The sequence below is a fragment of the Crocodylus siamensis genome, chromosome 13 (assembly GCF_052110815.1).
Source record: "Crocodylus siamensis isolate JL-2025a chromosome 13, ASM5211081v1, whole genome shotgun sequence".
Lineage (NCBI taxonomy): Eukaryota > Metazoa > Chordata > Crocodylia > Crocodylidae > Crocodylus > Crocodylus siamensis.
In genome coordinates, this window is record NC_143407.1 from 3,032,752 (window position 1) to 3,047,334 (window position 14,583).

At 52.0% G+C, this 14,583-nt stretch overlaps 1 protein-coding gene across 1 annotated transcript in view; it reads left to right on the top strand.

The window, feature by feature from the left end:
* Positions 1-14,583, top strand: part of PLXNA2 (plexin A2) — a 263,224-nt gene that overhangs the window by 160,778 nt on the left and 87,863 nt on the right. Inside the window, exons 6-9 of the mRNA XM_090026679.1 lie at positions 3,972-4,095; positions 4,706-4,859; positions 6,216-6,312; positions 10,508-10,622. Coding sequence (XP_089882805.1) covers positions 3,972-4,095; positions 4,706-4,859; positions 6,216-6,312; positions 10,508-10,622 — 490 coding nt within the window. The remainder of the gene's footprint in view (positions 1-3,971; positions 4,096-4,705; positions 4,860-6,215; positions 6,313-10,507; positions 10,623-14,583) is intronic.

A 14,583-nucleotide genomic window follows, 5' to 3' on the forward strand; every position in this document is an offset into this window, starting at 1 on the left:
ATAAAAGAGAAACACAAATGGGGGTGGGGGGGCCGGGAAGTGTGACACGGAGAGAAAGAAAGAGCACAGTTTGGGCAGCGGGTACGTGAGCCAGTTGGGATGCAACGAAAACTAACCATGAGTCTTGGTCCAAACTGTCTTTCCCACCAGCTAATATCTTCGCCTCTACACCTCTGCTGGGAAAGAGAAATGCCTGGATAGCTTGAAACACCCTTTGCTTTAATACCGTGTCCTTGGCGGAGGCAGAGGCAGGGAAGGAGAGCAGGGGAGCCCATCAGATGGCTTGACCGCGTAGGATTTCTGGGCAGTTTTGCGGGCTCAAGGAACACAAACAAGTGCTTGAATTTGCAGGTGCTTAGCATACAGCTTCCTTGGCCAGCCTCGAGCCAGCAAAGGCTTGGGCATTGGAAAGAGCTGCCGTGCTGTGAGCTGGAGCACACGTGTGACCCCTTTTCCCAGATGGAGTCAGAGGCATGTGGCATAGACACTGTATTTAAGATCAGGTTCGTCTGAAGCAGGAAGATCCAAATCCTGTGCCCGCCACGGCCATGAAGCCAAGTGTCCGCGGCTCGTTATGGTTGATATTATCTACTGTTTCATATTTCTATCACAGTTGCACCTCAAGGCCCCAGTCAGGGACTGATGCTTCGTTGTACTTGGCATCGTATACACACAGATGCTTACAGTTTAAACCTAATTATGTCTGTGGCCAAGTTGTTTGCAAGGTTTAAACCTGTGAGCTCTGGATCCAAAAGCAGGAGCTGCTTGCTTGCAGCAGACCCAGGCCTCTGTAAACCCACCTGGTCACTAGAGAAAGGTTGTGATAGCGCGGGCCCTATTTACACGTGTCCAGCAGCACGAGTCCAAGAAGCAGGAGAGGAGCAGTGGTGGGAGCGTCTGGGGTGACGTGAGTCGAACTAATGCTTTTCCACACAGATGCTGGTTAGTCTCCAGCAGAGGTGCTGGGAGGCATGCAGGGGTGGAAATGGAAGCAGCAAGGGGTAGGCCTAGAATTTAAATTGGAGTGGAGGCGAGCGAGGTTTGAGCCTGGCTTCCTGTTGCAGTGGATCAGAAAGCACTTCCACTGTAGGCTCCCCGCTCAACCTGGTATTATTCTAGGTACTTTCTAGTACCCCCAGTATGTCTCAGACCCTGCCAAGGCCCACAGAAAGCCTGCAGCGCTTACAGACTCACCAGCTGTTCTGTTTCTTCGGTATTTCCAGGCTCGGGTTTTCTTGCCTCCATCTTGCGGGGTGCAATATTCTGCCAAAATCAGGAGGGCCCCAGGGGAAAGAAATGAGTGGGGAATCATAAATGTCTCTCTGAAGCATGGAGAATTAACATTCCCTGGCAAGGAAGTGACATGATCCAAGCCAGAGCCCTTGGAAGTTTCTGACTTGGACACCTCTGGCTTTTGTGCGTTGGCTTTTCTTGCTCTGCATTTTTCTCAATAGCTTTGACGCCAAAACAAGCCATCGCACTTAGAACAAGGGCTGTAACAACACGGCAGATGGGAGCTTAGCCTGGGATATCAGCAGTAGCTCATACATCTCACGGTCAAGTGTCAGCGCCTTTGCAATGACCTTGCGTGGGCATCCTGGGTAGGGACCTGGGAGCTGCAGCATCCAAGTGCAGGCGGCTAGGACTTGATCTAGGAGAGCTAGAGCGGTAGGCTGTGGTAGCTGAAGGGCGGTGGACCAGTCGGCGGAGAAGGACCCTGCACTCGCTGTGCAAACACGTTGCAGATGGGTCTAAGGAACCTGGGGCATAAAGTAAGGTTCGAAAAACCTCACAGAAAAAAGAAGGAGAAATGGGTTTTCTTTTGCAAAACTTCTCAGTTCACCAAGCAAAAATTGGAAATTGGATTCATTGGGTAACGCCCCAAAGAACGAGCAGCCTGCCCCAGGTCCAGCAACTCGAATCCCAGCTTGGACTGGGCTTGCCCTACATTTGCTGGATGGAAGGAGTTAATTGTGCTCCTCTTCCAGCAGCTCCTCTCTTTGGGAGGTAGGAAGGAGATTCGTTAAAGAGTCTCTTTGGCCCAGCGAGATTTGAAACCTGCAGTCCTCTTCCATATGCTGCTCTTTACAAGTATGTTATTGTCTACAGACCTATTTATCTCTGTTAAGGCTGTTGCCATAAATAGTATGATAAAAAAGAGCCGTTCCAGCGAGTCAATGAGATAAAGGCTCTAGTCAAGAGCTCACTTTAGAGCTATCTTACAGATTCACTTAAAACTCAATAATTCTTTCCTTTGGCAGCATTCATATTTAGGTCCATTATATTCCAGAAAAAGGAAGGAGGGGAGGGTGAAGGGAACAGCTGCATCAATTGCCAGGTATCAGAGCTGCCGTTTGGAAAGGGAAAGTAGCAACCTCAGAGGGCTTTTCTTATTCAGAAGCAAATGGCTTCTCAGTAATGAAGATCGCTTAGCTGCGCAGCGTTTGAAGTCCCAATTTTGCCAGGCTCTTGTCACCTCATGGAGAAGAGGTTTGGCACGGGAAGATTAAGACTCTCTGTGGAGCAAGCAGCATGTCTGCTCACTTATAGCTCTGCCTACAACTGCATCCAGCCCTAGCGAAAGCAGAAGAAAACAATAAAAGACCCTTTTTTGTTAAGTTCCCTTTTCCACTGACTCGGGTCCTAATGGCAGAAGTCAGATAACCACAGTTGGTTGCTTACATTCACAAATGCAGCCAAATAGATGTTGAAAAACACATCGCGGGGGTCTTGGGGGCTGGTGTCTGTCATACGGGGCTTTTCCCTGTGAGGCCATTCATTGCTTTCGGTCGAAATGAGAAGAATGATGAGTGAAGGTTGAGGACAGCCCGTTAACGCCATTAAAAAAGTCAGCATAGAGGTGAGGAGTCCACACTTCTCCTAGGCATGCGTCTGGCAGCCGATCACCCGTGGCCGTGTTGGCAGGACACGGACCACACTCCCAAACTCAGCCTTAAACACAGCACAGCAGAGCAGAGCCGTGAGCTTTTTGCATTTAGGTCTCCCAGTGAGCTCGCCAGCACCTTGCCTTGTCTTGTCCTCTGGCCATGCTGTAAATAGTACGGATAATAGTGGTCACTGGCTGCAGCGAGTTGCATGGGCTGGTTTTTTGTGCTGTGAAGGAGCATTTCTATTCCTAGGCCTTCATCTCTGATGCTGGGCCAGAGGGCGGTGGTAGGGTCGATTAGGCGCTTCACTCCACCTTTTGCCATACCGAGAGCAGCTCTCATTCTGAATCATGATTTCAGTCCGCTCAGAGGTCCTGGACTTAATGACTTTGGGGGTGAGCCCAGTGCCGAGCACGCGGCGCAGCCCATGCTGGCAGCAGCACTCATCATGCAGCTTGGCACACCTCCTGGTTGCTTTTTGAGGCGGAAGTGGTGGGCCGAGAGCTGGGGGAGGCTCAGCCATGAACACCGAGCTTAACTCCAGTGTCTCCAGGCTGGGGATAAGCAAGGCCAGCTTCCCGCACGTCAGCTTCAGGAGGAGATTAATTAACCATTGGGTTTTTCAGTAATTAAAATGCAGATGCTGGCCCATCACTGCCTTTTGTTGCTTGTTATTGAGTAATGAATTTATTGCTCTTGGGAACGAGGCGCCACAGGCCTGAGCTGAGCGGAGGTGCTGGGCCAGCTTTCCACAGGTGCTGAGCACCCACAGATCCGGCTGAAGTCATGGGAGCAGGGGGTGCTCCAGGCATGCATCAGGCTGGGCTGTCTCCGTTGGGGCTCTCTCTGTTGTCCGCACAAAGTCCCCAGTCGTGCATTTTGCCCAGCCTAGGAGCCTGGTGTTCAAGTGCTTGGGTCTCCATCAGCACACCCGGCTCTTGCCCTTCCCGAGCCAGCCCTGCGCTGCATTTGCGTGCCGCTGCCCACGCACCGCACTCCAATCTGGTATCGCCCCCACTCCCCCGGCAGAGCCAGGTTCACTAGGTGTCCCTGGGCACCGACGCAGGCGTGGTTGTGTCTCAGGTGTTCCCCGAGGGACAGCTGCGAGCGCGCAGACGAGCCGTACCGATTTGCCGACAGCATTGCTCAGTGCATGAGCATCACCGTGCAGCCCAGCAGCATCTCGGTGTCCGAGCACAGCCTCCCGGTAGGTCCTGATGCAGCCACGCAGCCAGACTGGGGAGGTGGCTTGACCGTGGGGAGAACTACAAACGGCAAAGTCGCGCGCGTGCTTCAAAGCCGCGTCAAAGGGCCACTTTTCCTCCGCAACTTTTCTTGCTAAGGTGGCGCTCACGGGGAAGGGGTCAGTGCGGGGAACCATTAGCACTACTGCACACAGCTTGGCATCGGGGGCAGGGAGCAAGGTCCATGGAGGGGGTGGAGGCAGGTGGGTTGCTGCCCTGTGCACATGGGGTGCAAGGGATCTCCCTCTCACATGCATTGGGGCAGGGGTCACGCACACCCTGCAGGGTCTCTGATCCCTTCCCACCCCTTCTTCAGTGGCCTGGAAACTATTGAAGGATCAATATGGGCATTGGGCATCCCCTGTTTTTCTCTTGCTTTTTCCTGTGCTGGTTATGGTAGAAATCAAACCCTAGCTTGCAAGCCAGCTCCTTCTCTGTGTGCGGCTGACACGCTAACGGGTCTGCTGTTGCACAGAGAGGCAGTGGGTGCTGCACACATGAAGGCAAGGCAGGGCATCCTGGTTGCTAATTAATTCTTCGTTGTTTCTCCCCGCTCTGTTTTCCTTGCTCCAGCTGCGCCTGCTGGTGAGCTATGCCCCCGATCTCTCGGCTGGGATCACCTGCCTCTTTGGGAACCTCACCGAGGTGGAAGGCCAAGTGCTGGGCAGCCAAGTCATCTGCGTCTCGCCAGCAGCTAAAGATGTCCCCACCATCCCTGTGGACCAAGGTGAGCGGCTGGCCTATGGGCTCTGAGCATGCGCTCACGCGAGCCGGCGCAGGGGGAGCTGCCGGACAGAGCAGGCCCTTGCTGGGTGCCCGGAGCCCCGAGGATGCCGGGTGGCAAAACGCCAGCCAGGAAAACTGCTGGAGGTGGTTGTGTTGTGGTAACGGACCTGAGCCAGGTAGCCCCCTCTTCTGTCGTGCTCGTCAGGGAGGGGGGCATGTCGGGGCTGCCACGCTGAGGCTTGACTCCGGGACGGCAAGTAGGTGGCTAGCGTTTCTATTTCTTGCTTCTGATCTTTGGGTTGTTTCTTCATTAATGTCACCACTGTCATAGTTTCTCTCTCTCCATAACCCAAATGCTACTTGCTTAAAACTCATTTTCCCCTTGGCCTCCTTCCAGGTGTCAGCTGAGCTTCCCTGCTGATATTTTCGTATTTGTAAAATGTTACATTCAGTTTGAGTGCTGGAGAAAGCGAGGGGCTGAAAGCCTGGGAGGACGCCGGGCGACTGAATAAAAGCATGCTCCAGGCTGGCTTAGCCAGTGCGGTGTAATCACGCTTACTCCATTGGTGATCCTTTGAAAATGCTCTGTTAATGCCCTTCGCTCCTCACCTCCGAGGCCCAGCCCCTTCCAGTCCCGGGCTGTGCTTCAGGGTAGACGGCGATGATTGATTGCAAGTTTATGCTCAAAGCAAGCACTCTTTAAGGACTGGCCTGAGGCCATCAGGCTGACTTCACTGGTGACCTGAGGTGGTGTTTGAACGCTGGATCTAGAAGATATTTTTGCCTCTCACCATCAAATCCATTTGGAGGGAGTCTGGAGAAAGGCCGTATAGGGCTTGGCTACCAGACTCGACTGACCAGCCATGAAACAAAACTGGCAGGTTGCCCGGAAAGCCCTCGGGGGCCTAAGTATGATCCTATCCCACCCTGCCCAAGTCCCTGGGAAAACTTGAACCCCACTACTTCTATAACACACCAGCACCATAGCCTTTAACTGAGTCACAAAAGGCAGCAAGTAGGAGGAGACCCATCTTCTTCTTGCATGAACTCCTTTTTTAGGGATCGAGCAGGGCAGAACAGGTTCACTCCTAGGCTGCTAACTTCACTTAGGCCCTAAGAGGTGGGCTAGGACCGGGCCTGGTGCAGACTGGCTGTTCAGAGGGCCTGAGCTGTGGTTCTGCATCGTTGGAAGATTTTAGCTGCAGGGGGGACCAGACTCTCAGGTCACAGGCTAGCCCGGGCTCCTGACGCACCCGTGGGGCCTGCACCCGCTCAGGAGGTGGATGCACAAAGGGTCGAGGGTGCAGCCTGTGCCACTGCTGCAGTGACACCCGTCTCTTCCTCTTCCCTTCTCCAGACTGGTTTGCGTTGGAGCTCCAGCTGAAATCCAAGGAGACGGGCAAGACGTTCGTCAGCACAGAGTTCAAATTCTACAACTGCAGCGCCCACCAGCTGTAAGTCACCCCTCTCCTGCCTTCCCTCTTCCCCAGCCCCCCTGGTTCTCGCTAAGCCACGCAGTGCGCGGCCCCTTGTCTCCACAGGTGGGAGAATGGGGGTCTCTGTGAGCTTTGCAATGCGCTTACCCAAATCCAGGATTTTTCCCAAGCTGTACCCGTGCCCTATGCCTGAAGCCACAGCTGCTGCTGGGTGTGCCACTTGTGGCTTGGGAGCTCTTCTTGTGTCACCGAGATGGGCAAAGGCACCACGTGCGAGGAGGAGCACAGGGAGTCCCAGCGGGGAAGGGGGATGAGCGGGGATCTGGAGCTTGGGCCCTGGCTGGCAGGAGCCCTCTGGCCCTTTCCGGCTTGCCTGATGCTGACAGTCTGATCCCTGGGGGCTAGGGAGGGAGCCCGGAGATCTCGGCGTATGTGCGCACGCACAGAGGTTGCTGTGCCTGCCTGGAGAAGGGATGTCTGAGAAAAGCTTAACCTGCTGGTGCCCCCAAGCTGCATGATCCTGCAACTGTGAGCACAGCTCTCCCTACTCACCGGCGGGGCTGGGGAGGAAAACACCCAGGAATGTCTGCGGAGGCCGATTCGGAGCACCCATCGTAGACACGGGAGCCTTTTCATCCCCAGCAGCCAGGAAAGTGCAGTGCCCAGTTCTGCAAAAGGACAGGAAGGAGAGGGGTGCCAGGAGGGCAGCGGCGGGGGCTGGAGCTGGTACCAGAGAAGCCTCCTTTGCTGCGGCTCTTCGCCCTGCGGCTGGGCTAGAGGAGCTCACGGCACTTGGGGCTCCATCCAGCTTCGTGCTGCGCGGTTCCCGGAGCGGCTGGCAGGTGCCAGGAGCTGCCGTGGGGCAGGCAGGCGCTTGTCTGTGCTCAGGAAGCAGCTGAGCATCGCAGCAACACCCCCACCATTGACCCTTCCCCTCCCCGCCCCAAGCCCTCAGGACACGCAGAGCTGTCTGGCCTGGGGTGCTTTATGTGCAAGCTCCCCAAGTGTTTTTAGATTTCTCCCGAGGCAAAAACAAGCAAGTCTGGATCCTCCAAAAGAGACGAGTGCAGAGCACGGGACACCCCGGGGCAAGCCTGACTCCCTGTGCTCAGTGCTGCCGGGAGCAGGGCAGCTGCAGAAGCGCGGCGGCTGTTAGCCTGTCCTGCCCTGCCTGACCCGTGGGGCTGTCCATGCAGACTCGGCCCCCGCTTTGCCTTCTGCCTTCATCCGTCCCGCCTAGCTTTGGACGTGCCAAGCCACGGGCTCCCACTCCCACCCTTGGAAATCCCATGCTCCGGTAGGCTTGGCTCTTGTGCAGGTTTTCCCTGGCACTCAGTCTGTGTTTTGCCTTTAGTTTCAGCCGAGGTACTATAGCCATAGGGGCTGTATGTGTCCCATGATGGATGGATCTCATTACTTCTGCTGACAGCCCCTTTCCACCCTTCCCAAAACAGTCCCTGTCCCCGCTTCTGTTAACACCTTTCAAATGCTGCTAGACAGTCATGTCCCTGCTTCGCTGTCCTTTAGCCAAGCTCTGTGGAAGTAGCTTGCTTTCCTCCCCCTCCTCCTGAGTCAACTTTCTGGTACCGTAATCAGTTTGGCTTCTCTTCCCTGAATTCTTACTCATTTGGCTGGAGATATATCATGTCAGGAAACCTGGGCAGAGTTCCCCCTGCTTTTCACGTTGCTTTGCAGCCTTTGGGTCCTGGAGAGGCAAGGAGAGCGGGCCAGATGTGCCCCTCTGGCTGCATCCTGCTGTGGGGAATGGCTTTGCTTTCTCCAGGGTACAGTTCATTTGGTACGCCGGATTATGCCTCTGTGCACTTTTGTGCGCACATTGTACGTGCCAGGTGCTATGTGCACTTTGTCTCAGGAGGGGGGATGTTTCGAGAAAGGAAACTGGTCCCTTGTCTTGCCGAGTAGCTGGCCTGGGGTGGAAATGGCATTTGCAGCTCGTGTCAGCCCTTGACAATTACTTCATGAGTCTCCCAAGAGCTCCCCCAGATGCCCCCGCCGGAGACCTCTCCCTTGCTGCACCCGATGTGCCAATCACTAAGTTTGCTTGAGGCTTCGTAGCAGGCCAGAGGACATTGGAGGTTTGAGACTGGTGCAAACAGGAGGATGCTGTCTGAGCAGAGTGGTTTTGCTAAACCAGCCCATGGGGCTAGTGCCACAGAGCTCCTGAAATCCCAGCAGTGCTTAAAATGCGCTGAGAGCGCTTCAGTGCCCGACAGGAAAGCAAAAGCCCAGGTTCAAGGCAGGGGCAGGGGAAATGCTGCAAACCAAAATGGAGATAGAAATGGGTCAAATAAATGAGTAATTAAATGAGCTTGCCGCGCTTGATATTCCTACCCAGATTTGCATTTGCATGATTAGAATAAGCCTCCTTAGCTATTAAGGTCACGACAGATGCATAAGAAGGGAAATACAATTGCGTTATGAAAAGGGGAAGCTATTAAATATGCATTTTAGTCACTGCAACTTGAGAGAGAAAATAACAGGCCGTTGCCTCCCTGCCCAGCTGGCAGGCAGCACAAAAAGGGGTGTAAAACCCATTCAGTCACAGTAAGAAGCCCAAACCCTTTCCCTTGGAGGACTGCAAGCCAAGAACTTCCCAGGTGCACAGAGGCAGGCAACCCTTCCCATCTTCCCCAACTCTGGCATTGCAGAGAGAGGGCTCTGCTGTTTGCCCAGATCCTGAATCTATGTTTCCTTTCAATCCTTTAAAGCCCACCTTAGGTCACAGCATTTTGTGATCTTACCATTGATTGCAATGGGAATGAATATGATGTCACAACCCGAGAATTATGACATCAGATGGAGAAAATCATCAGCCAGAGCAGCTGAATTCATAAGCTACAATGATGTCATCTCCGCTGTTTGGAAGAAATGAGCCTGTTTTCAGGCAGATGCTTCCCAGTATTGTACAATAAAGAGGGGAAAAAAATAAACCATGTTGAAGAAGCAAAAATGCCTGTAATGTAAATGTTTTTCAAAGATTTTCCTTCAGGATCAGCTGTTCTTTAAATAACTCCGTGCAAAACATCAGCTAGAGCTTTCTCTGCAGCGGGGACAAATACATGAGACTAGCTTGTATGTGGAAGAGTGGAGTGACAGAGCCTGAGCTGACCTCAGTTTGCCGGACCCACTAGATGGTGCTAAGTTATTACTGCTGCCATAATCCCCACGCATTCAGTACGAGCTAAGGTGCCAGGGCCTTTGGAGGGTGTGCACATCCCTGCTTTTAAGTGCTTGAGGTGAGAAAATCACCAAGAAGCCATCCCCCAGAGAAAATCACCAAGATGCATCCCAGGGCTCCCAAGCCCGGGGGAAGCATTTCTGCAAATAACAACTGCCGTTGTGAACCTTTCGGTTTCTCAGGAGCCGCTCAGGTTAAACCTTCTTACCTTAAAACAACGGAGTGCACTTCTTTCAAACTTGGCTTATTTTGTAGATCCGCTTGAGACTTAAAATCAAGCCAGGACGTGTGCACGCACACACATGTGCACACACACATACTAACATCTTCAGACCTACTCTGTGTGTATGTATATATAGAGAGAGAAGGCCTGAAGATGTTTTATATATGGAGAGACATATATATATATATATATATATGCCTTTATATAAAGACAGAGAGAGAGAGACATATATATAGAGAGAGTAGGTCTGAAGATGTTACTATATCCATATCGATATACATATACCTAGGACCAAAAGCTAACATTTTATAAGAAAATGCAGCTTGTAATGTACTATATGTTGATTTAACTGGCAGGTCATTTCAAGACTGACTATATTTTTCGGCATGAGCACAAGCGGAGAACCCTTTCACCCCCTCTTGTGAGTGCTCAGTTTGTCACACTCAACACTGCATTACCACTGCTTACTTGTGTAGCCCCCACAAGCCCCCCTAGGCATTCTGTGGATCTATAATGATACCAGTCCCAGCCCCAAAGAGCTTCCACACTTAATAGGCAAAACTATTTAGAGATGCAGAAGTAAATAAGAGCAAGCAAATGAGGCAAGGCTGCCGGGCATGCTGCTGGTTGGGTCCCCGACTCTCTGGAGATTTGTTTCATTTTTCTGCATGAAGGAACATCTCTGTGTATAAACCAGCATCTCCAGGTAGGTCTCTCTGTTGCAATACCGAGTGTATGACCCAACGACAACCTCTGTGACGCGGTCTTCCTTTCTCTCTCTGTCTCTGCAGGTGTCTGTCCTGCGTGAACAGCGCTTTCCGCTGCCACTGGTGCAAGTATCGGAACCTCTGCACTCACGACCCCACCACCTGCTCGTTTCAGGAGGGAAGGATCAATGTTTCAGAGGTACTGGGATTGGGTTAGGAAGCACTTTCGGGTCCGGCAGTAACCGCCACTTGGCTAACGCTTTGCATACGAGTGTCTCCCAGACCATTGCAAAGATGAGTAAGATTCGGTGACCCTATTCTACAGCTGGGTCGCAGCGGGGTCTGCAAATGGCCTAACAGCAGGTCAGCTGCAGTGCTGGTGGCCAGATCGCAGGGTCCTGTTCGCTGGGCTGTGCCGCCAGATCTGAGCTTTGTGCTTTCTACCATGATTGCATAGCAGTCAGAGCTGGAACAGCCCCAGGCTTTGGGGAAGAGAACCGAGTCGAGATTCAAGCTCTGTGACTTGAGCCCTGGTCTGCTAATGCTTAGGAGGAGTTGGGATGCCAGTTCCAGGACTGTTGATGGAAGCAGGCTCTTGCTGACCAGTTTGCCCAGCCTTGTGCAAGTGCTGTGGAAAGGGATCCTAGAGGCTTGGGTGTTTCTGTCTCCTTTGACTTGGGGTTTCTGCTTCCTCAGCAGAAGAAATAGCCATGCTCCTACTGATTTCCAATAAAGAAGTAGCCCCACTTCAGCAGAACTGGAACAAGGCCACGTTGTGGCTTTCATTAGCTTCCTCAATGCTATCTTCTTCCATTACAGACACCGCACGGGCTCACAGATCGGTAACCAGAACAACACTTCAAAGCATATTGTTGCGTCTGCCGTCAGCCTGTAAGCTCTGCTGGGCAGAGATCACATCCTTGCTGCATTTGGGAGGCGCCAAGCACAGCTGTGGCTGCCATTAGAGACAATAATTGTAGTAATGTCTGTGATCCAGGCAGGGTTCTGGTCTGTGCCTTTACTGCCTGTGCAGCAGACATGGCTTTACAGGGTGTCCTTCAGACAGTGTCACGAAAACGCCTTCCTGAGCACAAGTCAGGTAGGCACAGAGAAGAGGAGGGCATTAGACAGTGATTTAGAAATTACAAGTGGCTCCGAGAGTGGGAAAAGGATGAAATGCTGTCAGGAGCAATGGGAGCACCCATACAGACCACGGTGGGACATGCATGGCGCCATGAGAGCAAGGAGGCCAGCATTAGCCAGAAGGCAGAGACAGGGGTGCAAGGTCCTGTCAGGTGGAGAGTGGAGGGCTCAAAAAGACTCAGTGAGGAGAGAAATCAGTCTGCAGCACCGAGGAGGAAGAGCAACGAGCCTTTGGCTCCTCTCAGGCAATGTGATTCTTTTCTTCTCTCCTTTCCCGCTCACCATGTTTTCCCTTTTCTCAGGGAAGACACAAATAGGTGGGGAATATGGGTGGTGGGCAACTTGCAGAAAGCAGGGTTAAATGGCTGTCATGCAGCCTGAAAGGAAATGAGATGGAAGAGAATAAGCCACCGAGGAAAGGAAGAGCATCGAGTTTCCTTCATTGCCGTTGGAAGCTCACTGAATCAACAAGCAGCGTGAAGCTTAAACAATCCAAGTGCCTTTCTGGTTAAAGCGATGCCAGGAGACTTGTAGACACAAGACAAGGAGCAGAAATTACTTGCATGTGTATGTACATCGGTGGGAAACTTCAGCTGTGATGAGAAGGGCAAGCGTAATTGGGAACAGGTGCTGCCTTGCTCAAGAGTAACGGGGAAAGGCGCTGACGCCGCACCCTCAAGGAAGTGTCTGGAGCAGCAGAGAGTGAAGATGCCCAAGGAAAACTCCCCCATGGAGACAGAACAGGAGCATTACCAGCCTGATACAAGACCAAGTAATTACCTTTCAAGGTAGCAAGAGGGAGCAATAATCTTGGTATTTGCTCCTCTGTGGTGATGTGATTCCTTTCTTCTCTCCCTTCCTGCTCAGCCTTTACTCCCTTCCCTGGACTTTGGGGTCGTTGATCGCACTACTGATATCCCAAACCCACCCAGCCGGGGAGGGTAGTTTCCGACAGCTGAAATGGGCTGCTTCGATGCTGTTTCCTACCAGTGGATGCTGTGTGATGGCTGATGCCATTCTGGTGATTGCCTTTGACGAGACAGATGGTTCGTTGCTCTGCACGGCTCCTCCTCACACATGCAAACCTAGCTACCGATGGATAATTTATTTGCTTGTTGAAAGCAGAGGAATTACTGCTTGTATGTGCCGTGTATTTCTGCTGCCTTTATTCTGGGCACTTCGCTCCTGCTAATACGTGGAATTGAGTAAATGTCTGGTAAAGAGTTTCCTCGCTCAGAACAATTCAGAGGACGGCGTTCCCGCTGCGTTCTGACCTGATGTATTGGCTAAACGTTCGTGCTCGCCGGCTTCTTTCCCTTCATAACAAAGGGTTTCTTATCTGTGGAATCAGACCATAAAGAATGATATTTCAACCCAAATGGGCTCCATGCAAGGAGGGGGCACACACAGAAGCACACAGGCATGCCCCTCCATGCAGGAACTCAGCATCGTCCACTGCATTCATACAGGTGTGGAAACCCTCTCGAGCTTTTAGGTTTAATTTCGCTTTATCTGCTGTTCTCTACAAGATTTAAAATAAATGGAGCCGAGTGCCCCTCTGTTGCTGTGCCCTGCAGAGATCTCCTTGGATTCCCTCGGTTCACTTCCTTGGGTGCTGGTTGGATTTTCCAGTGCTTATCGAAGAAGGAATGGTGCCCAAAGCCCTTAATCTGCCGTTCCTGGAGGGCAACGGTGCAAAATGAGCATCTTCATTTTCCACAGACTTAATCTCTGCTTGTGTTTAGAGTCACATCTGTGTGTAGGCAGCTGGGGAAAGGCAAGAGAGGTCTCTGAGCACCAAGGGGCACCTGATGTTGCTGAGGAATGGCACTTGCTCCACCAAACCTCTTTCCAGCCGTGACGTACGAGATGGAGCCTGGCTTTGTTCTCAGATCTCAGGCTGAGTCTCCGGTGCTGGCCCTTGAAAACTTGTCAACTCAGCCCGTTTGATCCGGGTTCATCGGCGCAATAAGCACAGGCCCCCACGACGCCTTTCACGCAGAGTGGAGCTCCCCGACTGAGGGCATCTTCCATCAGCCAAAAACCTCTCGCCCCTAGCGCAGTGTCTCCCTTAGGAGCCAAACGAAATCCAGGTGATCTACGCTGTACGAGTTAAAGCAATGAACTGCTGTTTCCTCAGCAGTTCTTTTAGCCTGTGTCTTCAGCGAATATCAGCAGGAGTCGCGTGGTTAAATCTCCCTGCTCGAGGGGCTGAAAATGCAAAGTCCTGGGTCTCACCTACACCTCACCCAAAGCAAGGCCTTTTTAAGTAGAGGCCCTGCAGGGACCTTGTAGCCATTCAGCATTGCTCTGATCCCCAGGGTGGAACAGATGAAGCCCTAAGTCTGAATTTCCCTACTTCTGGGGCATGTCTACACGAGACACTGACTGCACAGCAGGCTAATAATACTACGCAGTAGCACATCGCATCATGGGCAGTGTTAATACACTCTTGTGCGGTAGTATTAGGCTACTGCACAGTAGCATCACTAAAAAGGCATTCACCAGTGCTACTGCGCAGTAACTTTGGATGCTGTGCATTGATTTAGTACTTGATTATACAAGTACTAAATTAAATGCGTGGTAAGCCCTGCGCATTAATGAACATGTAGATGCACCCCTGGAGATTCAAGTCAGGCCTATAACATGATACGAATGCACGTGAGAGGGCTAAGCTTGTGCATGCATGTGTGTGTAAGGTTTATGGCTAGCAGATGCGTCTGTAAATGTATAAAACATGCAGACGAAGAGGGATGTAGATACATAAATATATTCTTGCGTCCCATCCCAGTGGAGTGATAGAACCAAGTAAATCCTATTAGCTTCCCAGAATGTGGGATCCATTCCCTCTTTGATGTCCACTGTGTGCGGATAATGTCATTTCCACGTGTGAGATGCTGAATCAGGGGGCTGGAATGAGAGCTTAATAGAGCGCCAGATTTCAGTGCTGTTCTGACTCCTTAGCGTTTTGGTTTGAATTATTATTGCTTTGCAGGGATGTCTTTGCACCTGATTGT